We start from the raw sequence: 16,614 nt of genomic DNA on the forward strand, positions 1-16,614 counted from the left end.
ATATATATATATATATTTTTTTTTTTTTGTTGCAAGAATCTCTGTATTTTGTCTTTTCCCACCAATTACACATTGATTTAAATAATTGTCATAACAAGCAAATATTGATTTAAGAAGCTAAATAATACAAGACATTATGTACTTCTTATAAATCTAGCAAAAATATAAAGATAATTTTCTTAACCTCAACGGCAAACAGCTTTATCACAAACTTATATTGGATTTCTCTGAAATTAATATGTAAAATGACTAAACTCAAGTGAATCTAATTTTAATGATGTTTAAAAAGTGTTGTTAAACGAGACAAAAAACTTTAGTAAAAATAGCCTGTGATTTTTCTGTCAATGTGATGGCCTTTTCATAATTTTACCCAATAGAGACAGTATTACTTAAACTTAAAAATGTGGAAACATTTAATAGAAATTGCACATTGAAAAACTATTCCAATAAGTAGAAAAGATATTAAAAAATAATAATTTGACATTCGTACCAATAGTTCCATATTCCTGTTGGTTTAAATGGTTTGCAGATTCCATGGGCTGAGACTTGGTGCCATGCTCCAGAATAACTGCAATAGCATCACAGTTCAGCAGTCACATGTAAATCATTTCAGTGACAGTTAGCATTGCTCTCACACAACAATAGTGTGGTGTTTTCTTAAGAGCATGCAGTGTGGGACACATTTAGAAACCAAAGGAAACGTTTATAAAGAGATGGGTCATTGTACTGAAGGAACAACAGTTTGTCTGTGTTCATAGTCTATTGACAAGAAAAAGCTGAAGATTTGATTATATAGAAAAGTTAGGTTTTTACAGACTGGGGAATAAATGTATTTATTAGTGAAATTTCAGTTATGAATTTGTTTGATTTTTATATTATATTGATATGAATATCATTGTAAAAGTTTGCTTGATGTATTTGGAGTCATATTATGTAAGCATGAGATCAGAGTAATTCTTTGAATTTATGAATAAGTTGACTTAAATTAAATTTATGATTTTATGAATTAATTAATACATGTGTGTTTTTGACAGCTGATGGGTGTGGAGGGTGAAGTGAACCACACTGCCCCCTAGCGACACTAACAGGAGTAGATATAACTAACATTAATTTAAAGATGTAAAATAAATATCTGGTGTCCCCAAAGTGCGTATGCGAAGTTTTAGCTCAAAATACCATATGAATAATTTATTATGTTAAACTTTCCACTTTGTAGGCCTGAGCAAAAGTGTGCCGTATTTCAAAATCTGAACAACCTATTTTTTCACATGCCTGCAGAAAATGGCTTACCCAAACAAAGTTACTTGATATTTTTCATGTTTACTAGGTTGATAGAAGCACTGAGGACTCAATTATAGCACTTAAACATGGATAAAGTCTGATTTTCACGCTATGACCACTTTAAGGAATGGAAAGACTAAGAAAAAGTCAAAAGGAAGTCATGTTTTTATATTACTGAATTTCTTGTTGAGTTGTTACTGTCTGCAGTATGTAAATTGTAACATTTCACTGAGATTAACTACAGTATTTTTATCAGGTCTATGTTTACAGCATCTGAAATAAACACAGTCTATGTTGTGCTGGTATATTATTATAATGCGTTTTAATATTTTTTAATATTACTGTGAGACCCAATATTTGAACACTGATGCTATACAAAGGCTCCAAAAATATTACTAAATCAATTTATTTTACATGCTGGCATTATTGAAGCCATTAACAACATTACGTCCAGTATGATCGTCCAAAAACAAATTATTCTTTTAAGTGCAATAACATTTTGAAACATATTTGGATAAGCTGTGATGCAAACGCCTCCATTAAACAGTATCTGTGAAGTTATTGTATCCCATGTTCATGTAGTATAAAAGCAGATATGAGCAAATTGAAATTTAAAGTTACACATCAAGAGTTTTCTGTATACTCAAGAGGCATCATTGATTAGGCAAAATGAAGCAATTCTTTTATTAATCCAAACCTCATTCTTGTTACACTCTTCATTCTCAACTTCAAGTATAGTTTTATGCCACAGATTCATAGTCAATAATTTCACATTAGTTAAAAAATTGCGGCACAGCTGTCAAGAGACCAACCAGACAAAAGAGCAAAAAAAAAACTAAAAATCACAGAAAAGCATGTTTTAAACGCCTTTATCAAACCATAAAAGCAAAAAAGTCATGCATTATGGAACCAATTACAAAATCACATCAAAATATAAACCCAAGAAAAGACAATTTGTGAAAAAAAAAAACACTTGTGAAAAGTCATGTGGAGTTTTGTGAAACTCAACAATAAAACATTGTTCCACCTTAAATTTTAACCCTCAGCCGAGATTTTGGTCTCTAGTTCAGTTTTCAATGGAGTCTTTTCTGCAACCATGACCTCATGGTCTCCAAGTTCCTTGTGAGCCACAAAATGTTCTTCTCAACATTCTCTGTGGCCACCTGAGTTATGCGTAGCTGAGATACCTGTTCTGTGATGGACTCGAAAAAAGCCCTGACCTTAACACAAAAAGAGTTAATGCTATTAAAATGCTGCAGATGATTATAACATCTGAATAACAACAACAAATTTGCATACCTCTCTTAGCTCCTCTGCTGAAGAGAATTGAGTTACAGTGCCAACAATGATGTTTCGGATCCCAAATGATCCCAGTGGAAACCTTTGATAATAAGACTTTGTAAGTGCAAGTGTCTTATATTAATGACATTAACAAACCAAATGTGTTGTGAATAAGCAGACAAGGACTGCACCTACTTCACCACAAGTTCATTCCAGTGTTTCTTCACAAAGTCCCATGCTAGAAAATGACCTACTGGATTTCTAGCTACCATGTATATAAGTGAATCCAGGTCTTGTGTTTTTATCACAGTTCCATCAAATCCAAGTTCCAATAATCTACAGAAAAGATGAAGACTTTAAAGCTCATTTCAATTTAGATTCCCAACCATGCATTCCAAAAATGCCCGACATGAATGTTTGTTGAAAAAAAATGAAAGGAAATGTAAACGTATGCAATGATAAGCGTCTACCTTGACAGTTTTTCCAAATCCCTGCTGTTTGATAAAGCGGAGAGAAATTTGCGTTTCTCTGTTTCACACATTGAGATGCTGTATTTTTCCAGGATGTAGGCCCAGCCGCTGTTATCCTGAGCTCCGATCATGTAGACCGTCTCAGACACATCAGTGGGTAAGCTGGATCATTAATAAATCAAAATTTGGTATTTAAAAAAAACATACTGACATAATCATTTTATATTATTTCTAATGCCATCTGACCTATATAACCACATTATATCATGCACCATGCTGATGTTATGCTTTATTAAGTGTGTAACTGATACACATTAACCAGGATACACAGGGCAATTTCGCATAACATTTGCTTAGTTTTTGTTTTTTTACATTCAAATTATTCACATTTCTTTTATCTACAAATAGATTTTTTTCATCTTGCATTTGATGTTTACACTGTTGGACTGTGCAGGTTTCCTTTTGCACATTTGTCTATTTGGATGTTTTTAGTCTTTACACATCATTTTAGGCCTTTTTTGAAGGTGCAATGAGTTTTTGGCTATTTTAAAAGGTAGGATCTTCCTGCAAAAATGTTCACCTATTCTAATGGTCTAAATTTATTGTGTATACTTTTTTTTAAATCAGGTACTGTAATTTTTTTTATTTCAATATAGGGTTGGGTCAGAAAGGGACAAACCATGCCATTGGATTAATTTAACCCAGAAAAATATTTTTTTTTTATTATAACAACTCAGCATGTTACATCACGACAACCCAGTGGATAAGGTTTCATCCCTTTTTGACCCAACGGCCAGCATTGTTAGTAAGCACTCATACCTGAATAATTTATTGATGGTACTCTCTTAAAAATTACTAGGGAGAACCAAAACACGGTAGCTTTATGGCGTTGCTGTGATTTTTAAAAGTATAATTGCAGAAAGAATGATACCAAGTCACCTGTGTGTACTGTTGGATTTCACCCAGCTTTCGTAAAGTTGTTTAGCCTTTTCCACGCATGGAGGATAACCAAAATCACACGCCAGAGAAAGGACATCTTCACGAAGTCTGCGGTCTGAGACCGTCCCATCATCAGTCCATGACTGCCTGTCAATCACATCTCTGAAATATTGCAATATGTAGCTCTGCAGGACAAACCAAGACAAAGTGAAATAATGAAAGAAAATTTTTTGGTTAAACTATTCTCTTAATTTATAATATTATTACATGGTGTCATACTGTACCTTAAGATTGTGAGTAACATCAGCTATGTTTCTCTTTTCTATCAGTTTGTAGAATGACTGTAGATATCCAAGCCCTTGCAGGAGAGGTAAATTGTGGGTCTCGGATTTGAGGTAACCGATCAGATCCAGCGCTTTGTCAAGTGACAGTCGCCCTGCACTTGAAATGACAAATATAAAGAAAATGACATTACGAAATAAGGTCATAAGATAACGTATTTATGTTCCTTTTACAATTTTAGACGGAATTTCCTGTTTTTCACAGAGAGATCCGACTGTGTGGCGTGACTTATAATATCATTGGGTTTTTAGGGATCACACAGTAACTTACGTGACTAGCTGAAAGGCGTTATGAATGAGATTGGCTCTGTCCTTGAAGCTCAGAGCGGTGTGGTTTACTCGTAGGAGCTCTGACAGAGCGTCCCAGCCGTCGTCCTCGTAATGGACCATGTAGTATCCATTCATGTCTGTGTTCAGTTTCACCCATTCAACATCTTCATCCAAAGTCAACACATCTGGGTTTGAGGGATTGAAGCGAAAGTCTTGAGCACATTTCTATAACGATGGTCTGTTGTTCGACTTCTTGTTCATACAAAATTTCACATGATTATCTATGTTGATCTATACTGAGAAACAGTTTTTAAATTTTTGCACAGTACTGTATGTGCATATCTATATAAAGTGCATAAACTATACTGTAAGATGTAAAATCATCATTTGTTTAAAAAATATAAACTTTAAAAAATGAGATTCCTTGGTTTTGCATTCAGCTAATATATAATATAATATAATATAATATATATATATATATATACACACTCACCTAAAGGATTATTAAGAACACCATACTAATACTGTGTTTGACCCCCTTTCGCATTGATTCAACAATTTTAATTAGAAATTTTAGTACAGTAAACTCATTGTCATGTTCAAAAAAACAATTTAAAATGATTCGAGCTTTGTGACATTGTGCATTATCCTGCTGGAAGTAGCCATCAGAGGATGGGTAGATAGTGGTCATAAAGGGATGGACATTGTCAGAAACAATGCTCAGGTAGGCAGTGGCATTTAAACGATGAACAACTGGCACTAAGGGGCCTAAAGTGTGCCAAAAAACATCCCCCACACCATTACACCACCACCATCAGCCTGCACAGTGGTATCAAGGCATGATGCATCCATGTTCTCATTCTGTTTACGCCAAATTCTGACTCTACCATCTGAATGTCGAGTCTCATCAGACCAGGCAAGATTTTTCCTGTCATCAACTGTCCAATTTTGGTGAGCTTGTGCAAATTCTAGTAGGTGGGGTCTTCTGCTGTTGTAGCCCATCCCCCTCAAGGTTGTGTGTGTTGTGGCTTCACAAATGCTTTGCTGCATACTTCGGTTGTAATGAGTGGTTATTAAAGTCAAAGTTGCTCTTCTATAAGCTTGAATCAGTCGGCCCATTTTCCTCTGACCTCTAGCATCAACAAGGCATTTTCGCCCGCAGGACTGCCTCAGACTGGATGTTTTTCCCTTTTCACACCATTCTTTGTAAACCCTAGAAATGGTTTTGCATGAAAATCCCAGTAACTGAGCAGATTGTGAAATACTCAGACCAGCCCGCCTGGCACCAACAACCATGCCACGCTCAAAATTGCTTAAATCACCTTTATTTCCCATTCTGACATTTAGTTTGAAGTTCAGGAGATTATCTTGACCAGCACCACACCCCTAAATGCATCGAAGCAACTGCCATGTGATTGGTTGATTAGATAATTGCATTAATGAGAAATTGAACAGGTGTTCCTATTAATCCTTTAGGTGAGTGTATATATATGCATACATATACTTGACGTTTCCATTTTCTAAATTGTAGATGTATCTGTTTCCATCGTACCTGATTTTTTATCCAAGATGTGTTTGATTTCATGATCCGAGTGGCTTGTTTTATATGTCAATGGGATGTGCCACAGAAAGCTTTTGAGAAGATTTTTTGATAATGTTATGATGAGCTTCATTGTTTGAATAATGATGAAATAATTAAGCAAAGAACCCAAAAATACTGTTACCCGCTTTGCATCGAATGCCATAAAGGATCATGGGGCTGGACAATCTTTAAGAAGCGCTCTTGCTCAATATATAGTTTCCTTCTCTGGCGTTTCACGGTCACCAGCGGTATGCCTTTTTGTAGAGTCCATGTATACATCATTTGCTTCAGGTCTATATGTTCACCAGCAAAACCATACTAGATAAGACACAATGCAAAATGATTCAGAATGAGAACATCTTTAATATGTGACTCAATATTGAATGTTTGTGACTCAGTCACGATTATATTTTCACAGTTCTTGAATGATTTTAAGTAGAGAACAAAAAAAAAAGACTTGAGCTGGGTTTTTACAAACTGTGTCCCGTAGTGTTAAAAAAAATTGTGAAGAATTGCATGCATCTAACATCAGACAATTTATTTATGATGTGTGTGACATATTTACCGCATTTTTGGAGGCTTGCGCGCTGGTGTAACAGTATTCCCCTGCGGTAAAATCCTCTTCAGAACACGTCTGTACAGAAAGTGAGTTTTTGTGAGTTTTAATCACCAAGCTAAATTATAAATATACCTTATGAAATTTGTACTTTAATCATATTGTCCCACAGGTCTTCATTTCTGGCATTTCTGTATCTGAATCTCCTGAGGTACCGGATGATGCCGGTCTGAAAGCCCTCATCTGTCAGGAAATTCCTCAGCATATGAAGAATACACGCTCCCTAAAATGTTCACAAACAAATCGGATGAATAAAAGCTGATTTTATTGCAAAAAGGTTTTTGGCACTGCTGAAGTATTTACTCACCTTGTCATAGGACACAGTATCAAACATTTCTTTTATCTGGGTTGGATTCTCGGCCAAACTGGAAATGGGCCTGGATGAATCAAGAGAATCACGTCCGATGGCTCCGAAACAGGTGTCTAGGAAATGATCCTCCTAGCATGCATAACAAATATACAGAAATGTACACTTTACTGATGTAATTATATATACATTTTCCATAAAAGAATTATTCTTTAACTATGAAATATAGTTTAAATTTGGACGTACAACTTTAAGCTCTGGATATACTGCCTCAACTGAGACAAACTCCATATAGCGTGCAAAGCCTTCATTCAGCCAAATATCATTCCACCACTCCATGGTAACCAGGTTTCCAAACCACTAAAGAGAATAAAAACATTACCAAAACTGGCTTTTTATTGATTTAGTTCAAGACAGACCACTTATTTATACACTGTCAGAAATACAATTGGAAAACTGTTTCGTTTTGTACATTTTTAAAGGTACAGTTAACTGCTTTGTACCCCTAACATTGAACTGATACTTGGGAGAAATTGGTCCTTAAGGGTACACAATAGGTCCTTAAGATATAATATTTTACATTGTTAACTGGAATGGCGTTAAACAGGCGCAAATTAACAGCTGTTTAATATATGTATTTGCATTTGAATAAAGCCATGTTACTGATTTTGGATATTTTTAATAAAACAACGCATCTCCTTCTTCTTCTTCGTTGTATAACCCCTCTCCCAGGGGCTCACGGATAATAAAGGGTCCATTTCTGACAGTGTAGATGTATAGTTTTGCTTTACTAACTTGATGTGCGAGCTCGTGCCCTATCACCATGGTAACCCAAAGCTTATCAGATGCTGATGAGATGTCAGGGTTGTACAAGAGCGACGTCTCTCTGTATGTAGTCAAACCCCAGTTCTCCATAGCACCTGACTGGAAATCTGGAATAGCTATCAGATCTGGAACAAATCATAAAATAAGCAAACATATAGACGGTTTCATCGGACGCACGTGATACACGTCTGGATCCGAACCTTACTTCCGGTTTCGTTTTTTTTAATGGTCTGACTAGTTAATAAACTGATCTCTTGAACGAATGCCTCGTCGAAAATAACAAATGTTTTGGTTTCCTAGGTAATCTATGTGTTGTTTTTTTTGCTTGTTATATAAATAAACTACGTTTAAAGAACTTTGTTGTTATTTATTCTTAGCGGAGTTTACCGGAAGTTACGTGCGGACCTCGACAGCCGCTTGTTTATGTAGTTACTGCTGAAACGGTCTATAAACATCCAAGATAGTTTCTTAACTAGGCACGATGCGAAATGATTCCAGCCGTGGGCAATTTGTCTGTCCATACTGGATGCAATCAAAACACAGCCACTGTGTAACAATAAATTAGGCATTAAAATAAAAAACGTCAAGCACACTCACCCAGTTTCGGCAACGGATATAGTATGTTGAAATATTTTTCGTAAAACTCCAAAAGTTTCACAGCGGCCTCAAGGGCGTATTGCGTCTGAGGCCATTTCTCGGGAACTGCGTAAATAGAGATCTGTGGGAGAAGACGAAACAGCTCTTTTAAGATGCAATTCTCAAATGAAAACGGTATATATCACAAAACTTAATGTTTAATGTATTAAAGGGTGGAGTAGGTGAGAAAGAGATGCTAGAAAAGTCATCATTAGTTTTAGAGATGATTGACAGGTGTGAACTCCTCCAACCTTAAGTTTAGCTTCATTTGGTTACTTACATCGATTCCAGTTTCAGTTTGCCCACTAACAGATTTGAAGTCACAAACAACGAAGGCCAACAGATAGGAACTCATCTGGACACTTGCTTCAAACTGATCTTCAAACAGGCCGTTACCAATTTCCACAGTTTGTTCCTGTAAAAAGAAAAAAAAAATCTTTACATAGGTCTGTATATTAATAAAGCAGATTTACTGTATGTGATGTGCTTACTAATGGCATGTTTGATAAAGATATGTGTGAGGGTCCTCTCCGTATCCTGACTGTGTAGTTGGCTTTGAAAATGGGTTCATCAAAACACGGCAATGCCATCCGGGCAGATGTAGGTTCAAAATGAGTGGATGCCAGGATCCTGTAGGAAGACATATACGATTTATATACGACCAAATATGATTTACACTTAAATCCATTTAGGCAATCTGATCTATACCTCGTTTCTCCTCCTTTGGTCCTATAGGTGCTCTTATAAAATCCATAGAAACCATCGCCCAACGGTGCACCAAATTCCAAATAAAGAAAATATTTTTCACCCGAGGTCAAAATCTTTGGAGAGAAGATGGCGATCTGTTCATGCGGTGGATATTCAAGCACAGATAGCACTTTATCTGACAGGTGAACCTCGGCTTCATCCAGTACCGTGGCTGTGAAGATCTTGAGGTTCTTGCTGTGTAGGACCACCCAGTTCGTGTTGTTTTTGACATCGATTTCAATCTTTACAGTGCCATTAAACGTCAGGGTTGTAAGATTGGGGTGGATAAGTAAATGGTAGTGGACAGGCACGATGTAGTTGGGCAGACGGACTTTACTCCATGGAAAAGGAAGACCATTTGTTGCCAAATTATCACCGGCACTGTTGCTTTCAGAAGCATGGATGCAAAACTGTAACTTCAGAAGGAGCGAGAAGAAAAGCAAGAGATGCATGTTGGAAAGTGACTTATTGTGTTTTGGTTGAATTGATTTTTGATTGCTGTATCACTTTTGCATTGTGGAATGCTTGGACATCTCAGTGTATCCTGTAGAGACACAAAGTAGGTTAAGTAAGAGATAATGTATAGGCAGCTGGTTGTTATCGCAGAAATAAGCCCGACAGACCTGACGTAAAGCGAAGGGTCTTGTATCACACTGTACATTATGCTGCTTAAAACACTACTATTTACCCTTATCAGTAAGGTAAGGAACATTAAATATTTATTTGAAATATTTTATTTGCTCATTTTTAACAAATGCAGACCTTCCGCTGGAAAGATGTTCAAATATCACAAACACGCTATTTAATTTAATCATTTGTAAATATAATGTCATATATGTTATTAAAATACATTTATATTTAAAGTCGCAATGAAAATGAAGTAGCAATTGTTTTATTTTCCCTTTGGTGATGTATATCCAAGTGGAACATCTTTTGAAACGAAAAAAGTTAGGGTTGCGATCTTTTGCGGACCCTGCCCACCTGCCATACCATATGACCGGAAGTAAAGAGAGATCTTTCGAGGAGGGGAGGACATTTGCGTTTTTTGATCAAAGTTTTAAAAAACAATGAAGCTCACATATAAGGCATTTGTAAAAAAAAAAACCACCATACTCCAAAACATTACAGTTGTCATTTCAATTTCATTGCGACTTTAATGTTTGTGCCATATTAAACTGTAAATATTATTTGCAAAATTTGGGTTACCGTGCGCTATTAGCGGTTGTTATGTATGGAATAATTGACAACGGGCCGTCTTATTTTTTGAAAGTAATGCACACCCAAGGTCGTATTGCGGCATGACGCGAAGCAGGTGTGCCTTACTTTCAATTGTAACACGGAGCTGTTGAATGCTTGATTCTGATTGGCTGAGAAATGTTCCATGGGTGTTGATTATTTTTCAATAACCGCACACCTTATCTTTAAAATGTCTTAAAATAGTCACCAGAGCAATATTTTTGGTAACCGTGGTATAAGAGGATTAAAGGTGCAGTGTGTAAATTTGATCGCCATCTAGTTGTGAGGTTGCGAATTGCAACCAACGGCTTAGTCCACTGCTCACCCCTCACTTTTGAAACACATATAAAAGCTGTGGTAGCTGCCACCAGACAAAAATGTCATCGTCGGAGACAACTTAGTAAAAAAAATTGTTCTTTAAGGGCTTCTGTAGAAAAATGGCAGCACAAAATGGCGACATCCACGTAAGGGGACCCTCGGTGTATGTAGATAAAAAGGTCTCGTTCTAAGTTAATAAGCACATAACAGTTCATTATAAAAAGGTCTTTATACACCCCTGATAATATAGTTTTGTATATTATTTTGCATTTCTGTCAAGAGATCCTTCTAAAAATTACACACTGCACCTTTAATTGACCCCGGTACTTTGAATTATTTGAAAATAATGCCCACCTGCGGTGTAACGGCACGTAGTGCACAAAACCACATTGGGTGTTCATTATTTTCTTATAATTCAACGGCCCATATTCAATTATCTCTAACATAATTCAGCGGACGGGGTTAATTATTCCACTTATACCTGTTACCACCACAGACATTGCTCTGGTGGTTATTTTAAGACATTTGACAGGTCAGGTGTGCATTTACAGAAAAATAATCAACACCCGTGGAACATTTTTCAACCAATCAGATTAAAGAATTCAACACTCCTGTGGTATAACTGGGAACAACAAACCTACAAACTGCAAATTTCGTGACTGGCCAATCAAGCATTCCAACGTGCCGTCTAATTATGTTTTGTAACATTCAGTCTTGTAATACTAAAATATTATCACATTGCTTACCCTTATTCAATCAAATGTATATGTGTCATCATGGATCATCATGAACAACATTCTATAATGTGTCTGGAAAAAAGCGTTCTTAAAATAACACGCGGTGCTCACTGTTCTCCGTTGACCTCCCTATCATAACACTCTGCAATGTGATACAGCAGTGCTCTGCACTCATACAGTACAAGCACTCTATTCATACTGTATGCGCTCTGTGTAAAGCAAGACAGGGATCCAAAAAGCATAAAAAGGCACAGCAGAAGCCACATAAACGAACTATTAGAACAAACGTTGTGTCTTTACCTGGATTTCAGCTGTATCACTGCTACGGCCGTTGCTGCTTTCATTTTCTCTTTCATTTGTCCTGCCCACAGTTTCCTGCTTCACAACAACTGCTGGCGACGCGCGCTGCTGCCCGTGGATCTGAACTTGAATAACAACAGTGGGACTCGAGCCACGGGGCTAAAGAATGACCTTGTGACATCATCACACGTAGACAGACAAGGAGTAAACAAAACTCTGTTACTGGGATAAAAACTATTTGACAAGACTTTTATGAAAATTAACATTTATTTTTTGTTCATTAGTGGAGTGCTTAATATTCCCTTACGATAATTAACAATGGTTTTACTACAGTAAAAAACATGGTTATTGTAGTAAAACCATGGTTACCACAAAATAACCAAAGGTTTGACTACCATGGTTTTCAAAAACCATTGTTAAACCATGGTTTTGCTAATAGTAATCAACACACACGCACACGCACGCACGCACGCACGCACGCACGCACGCACGCACGCACGCACACACACACACACACACACACACACACACAAAACCATGCTTACTACACTTTTGCCACAAGAAAAACATGGTTAATTTTCATAAAGGTTTATATATTCTATGAAAAAGTAGTGTCTATTGTTTTAGTAGATTTAATTAGCTTAAAGAATAAAGATAAATGACGAAGGATAAAGGGTGTGCTAAATGAAAAAAAAAATGAAATTAAATAGGGCCTACCTTTATACACCTTATAAAACTTTAATAATTTTAATTAAGTAATGTTCTCATTTTATCTGATAAAATGTATTTTAAATGAATAAATGTAAATGTTTTATGAATAAAAAATAGTGGTCCTAAAAATTTAGTATTATTATATAAAACTGACATGAAACTGACTTAAAGGCAGGGTCAATGATCTCTGAAAGCCAATGTTGACATTTGAAATAACCTAAACAAACACGCCCCTACCCCAGTAGAATCTGGACCTTCTTTTGATAGACCCGCCCCACACATACTCAACCCAGTCAGTTAGTAGACACGCCCCTTACTGCTGATCGGCTACAAGTGTGTTTTGGTAGTCGGCCCAACTCCCAAAAATCATGCACCCCGCCTTTAAGACAGTGGTTCTCAAACTGGGAGGAGGGCGTGGCATGAGATGGTGCCAGGGGTGCCCCATGACATTTATAATTTATCATAACTTCTTTATAACTTCCTAATCAACAGCACTACATTGTATCATTTAATATGCTTTGTTAAATTTAAATTATAAGTTTGATTGTTTTATGTCATGAATTTTCTTTGGAGGGGCGCAAAGGAATGCACCCTGCAGAAGTGGAGAGAATGCCAAAAAGTTAGGGAAACATTGCTTTAGGGGCTTTTTATAAGGGAAGTTATCCATCTTCTTGGGAATATATGATTGATTATATTCATTAAAAAAATTCATTGCATTTTTGTTTCATCCAGATGTATAAGGGAGCAGGTTCAGCCGTTGGTGTTGATATTATCAGCCTCTAACCGCAGAAGAAACCAACAGTGAACAGGTGCTGAACTGTTTACTACATATATAACACAATAAACAACATTGTACTGAATAATATACAGTTTTATTTAAATACATTCACATTAGAAACTGAAATGATGGTGGCACATTGACCTCTTGTTACACCCCTTTTAAAATGTTGTATTGCGTGTTTTTTTCGTCCTATGTAACCTGATGCTTACATGTGTGTTTGAGAGCACATGTCCCTCTGTTCTTATTTCATCACATATTTTGGCTGATCTCTCCTAAGACTCGCACCTCGATGGAAAGATTCCACGGCGGGTGTGAAATTACATGACTGAAACGTGATCATCATCTCTCTCACTACTCGACCCAACACACATCATATGGACATGTTTCCGACCCTTCTCATCATCCTGGTTATCACAAGTAAGTTATGGAGTTACTGGCACAATTCCCAACATCTATTGCCACTTCTGATTTTGGCAGTTTCAGCTGTTCAAGCAATGGGAATTCATGCAATCATTTTGAATTTAAAGTATTCTATTTCTGCAATAACTATTCTGCACTCTAAAAATGGCTGGGTTATTTTTGACCCATAATGGGTAAATATTGAACAGAACATGTGCTGGGTTAAAAATTGACCCAATGCTGGGTTTTTTAACCCCCATGGTTGCATAACAACAACCCAACATTGAGTCATTTTTAACCCAGTATGTGTTCTGTCCAATATTTACCCATTATGGGTCAAAAATAACCCAGCCATTTTTTAGAGTGTGGTAATGCAGTCAGCATGAGCAAATAATGTACAATTGTATTTGTAATATATAAATACTGCAAAAGTAAGTTGTTGGTTAATGTTAGCTAATGCAATAACTAATGTTATGGTAAAACTTTCCAATAAGGTTGTATTTGTTAACATTAGTAAATGCATTAGCAAACAGAAAGCAATAAAAGTTTATCAGCATTTATTAATCTTTGGTAATGTTGGTTAGAAATACCAATACAATTTTTCATGTAAGTTAATTGTGTATTAACTAATGTAAACAGATACAACTTTTAAATTTAATATTGCATTAATAAATGCTACAGTTAACATGAACTGCGATTAATAATAAATGCTGTAGAATAATTGTTAGTTCATGTTAGCTAATGCATTAGCTAAATACAACCTTTTTGGAAAGTGTTACCGTTGTTATTAATATAGATACTGTAAATGAAGAGTTTCGTTGCAAAATGAGATAACTCAGTTTTTAACATTTTTGTCAAAACATGTTTATTATTATGTTATCATGTTATTATTTTGTTTTATGGTGCTACTTAGCTGTATTTTTTTTTAAGTTATGGAGGTTTAAATCAAAACAAACCAACTGCAATTGAATTGATATTAATTGGAATGCACAACAAAAAAAAAACGAGATTTCTGAAAAATTAAAAAAATGGAGTTAACTCGTTTTGCAACGAAACTCTTCAAATAATCTTTCATACAACTTCTGTTCATGGTAATGGTGCAGTCTCATTCATCATTTAAATCTTCTCATGTCTAAAGTGGGAACAGGGGCCGTCCCATACGCCACTTTATCTCCGGTTCATCTTACCACTGACCACAGAGGCTTGACCATCTTGATGTGTTTGGTCCATGACATTCGTCAAGGAGAAATGGAAGTTGCTTGGATTTCTAGTGGTACCAGGGGATTTAGTCCAGCCGGCTATAACTTACTCAAGGGGGAAGATGGCATTCAAAGTGCAATGTCACTTATATCTGTTGCTTCAAGTGACTGGACGTCTTTTACATGCTTCGTGAGTCATAAAGTGACCGATCAGCTCACACACAGACACTACGCTGGATTCCCTAAAGAGACTACAGGTAATCTATACATGTGATCAGGGACCAAACAACAATCATAAGGGTCCATAAGCTTTCCATTGATGTATGGTTTGTTTGGATAGGACAATACAGTGTTCAACTATGAAATCTGGAGGTGCAAAAAAATCTAAATATTGAGGAAATATAAAGTTGCCCAAATGAATTCCTTAGCAACACATATTACTAATGAGAAACACATTTTTGATATATTTACATTTATTTTTAATTTACAAAATATCTTCATGCATGATCTTTACTTACTTTTTTGACCCATACAATGTATTGTTGGCTATTGCTACAAATATACCTGTGCTACTTATGGTCCAGAGTCACAAATAAATAATAGGCATATTTATTTATATTCATAAATATTAGTAATTGCTTTTTAATTTCAGAAACGTATGATGTAGAAATGTTTAATGAAGAAGAAACTTCTCATTCGTGTTTGGATTATCAAAGCAGCTTACTTGAAGGTACTGTAAGCATTTTATTTATCTTACTGTATCCTATTGTTTGTTAAAAAGTCAAAATTTATTTTGTTTTCTTTTGCAGAAGTCAAAGCAAACAGCGACTTATTGTTCGTACAAGCTCTCAGAATTCTCCTCGTGAAGATCACAATCTTCAATGTTTTGATGACAGTACAAGTCGTCATAAAGTGGTAAGCGAGAAAATACAATACAAAATGTGATTGGTGTCATTTACTTGTCCTAACCCAGCAGCAATAACCTTAATTAAACTTTCTAGTTTAAATATAGTCCGGCTATGAGTAACCCACTTCTAGCAAAAATGAACTTGAATTTGGTTACATCCAAAATAACTTTTATGAGATGTATGTTTTAGCATAGACGTGCTGTGTTTGGGCAGCTACTGTATCAGATGTCTTTTAAACGCAAAACTGCTTGCTGGGAACCTCTTGATACACAACTCACTGTATCTCTTCTACTTCTATACTAGAGCGCCAACAACGAACGGTTTGCCAAGATCAAGTTTTGTGCAAAAATTGAAAAAAAAATGGACACTGTAATGGGGATTTACACCATCAGTGAACTACAGACCAATGAAATGAGAATGAATGTTGTCGATGAGCGCTCATACTCTGGAGACTAACATCGTGCTACAAGGCACAGGTGCTACAATATGTGGTGAGATCAATGTGATATCAGTTCAAAACCACAGCACATACCCGACACAATAAACGGAGTGCTCTACAAGGTGCTTTTCTGGGTCAAAAATGGTTTGGATGACTTTGTAAAGTTTAGCAATGTTTTGCACAACACTCTCTTAAAGGGATAGTTCACCCAAAAATGAAAATTCTGTCATCATTTACTCTTATGCTGTTACAAACCTGTGTAGATTTTGTTGCTCTGCTGAACACAAAGGA

The 16,614-nt window shown here is 36.0% G+C and overlaps 1 protein-coding gene across 2 annotated transcripts; it reads right to left on the reverse strand.

Moving 5' to 3' along the window:
• Nucleotides 1–1,937: 1,937 nt before the first annotated feature.
• Nucleotides 1,938–12,042, reverse strand: erap2 (endoplasmic reticulum aminopeptidase 2). Of its 2 annotated transcripts, none has more exons than XM_065284507.1 (19): nucleotides 11,887–12,042; nucleotides 9,257–9,839; nucleotides 9,040–9,178; nucleotides 8,829–8,963; nucleotides 8,510–8,630; nucleotides 7,883–8,037; nucleotides 7,334–7,447; nucleotides 7,088–7,219; nucleotides 6,872–7,003; nucleotides 6,730–6,798; nucleotides 6,307–6,482; nucleotides 6,135–6,214; nucleotides 4,584–4,767; nucleotides 4,256–4,412; nucleotides 3,972–4,156; nucleotides 3,033–3,194; nucleotides 2,758–2,898; nucleotides 2,581–2,662; nucleotides 1,938–2,501 (listed from the first exon to the last, which is right to left on the reverse strand). In XM_065284507.1, the coding sequence occupies exons 2-19, from the start codon at nucleotides 9,745–9,747 to the stop codon at nucleotides 2,355–2,357; spliced, it is 2,802 nt and encodes a 933-aa protein (XP_065140579.1). In that variant the 5' UTR covers nucleotides 9,748–9,839; nucleotides 11,887–12,042; the 3' UTR covers nucleotides 1,938–2,354. The 2 variants fall into 2 exon arrangements, with proteins under 2 accessions (XP_065140579.1, XP_065140580.1); XM_065284508.2 differs by lacking the exon at nucleotides 11,887–12,042 and adding an exon at nucleotides 11,596–11,832.
• Nucleotides 12,043–16,614: the final 4,572 nt, after the last annotated feature.

Source organism: Paramisgurnus dabryanus, chromosome 5 (genome assembly GCF_030506205.2).
Source record: "Paramisgurnus dabryanus chromosome 5, PD_genome_1.1, whole genome shotgun sequence".
In the NCBI taxonomy this organism is placed as follows: domain Eukaryota; kingdom Metazoa; phylum Chordata; class Actinopteri; order Cypriniformes; family Cobitidae; genus Paramisgurnus; species Paramisgurnus dabryanus.

Bases quoted from the DNA above. Each gene is read 5' to 3' on its own strand.
- erap2 (XM_065284507.1), bottom strand. From the start codon at position 9,747: ATGCATCTCTTGCTTTTCTTCTCGCTCCTTCTGAAGTTACAGTTTTGC. The intron at 8,964-9,039 runs GTAAGCACATCA...TTCTTTTTACAG, and splicing joins CTTTATCAAACATGCCATTA to GAACAAACTGTGGAAATTGG. The intron at 6,215-6,306 runs GTAACAGTATTT...TCTTCTCAAAAG, and splicing joins TGGCATTCGATGCAAAGCGG to CTTTCTGTGGCACATCCCAT.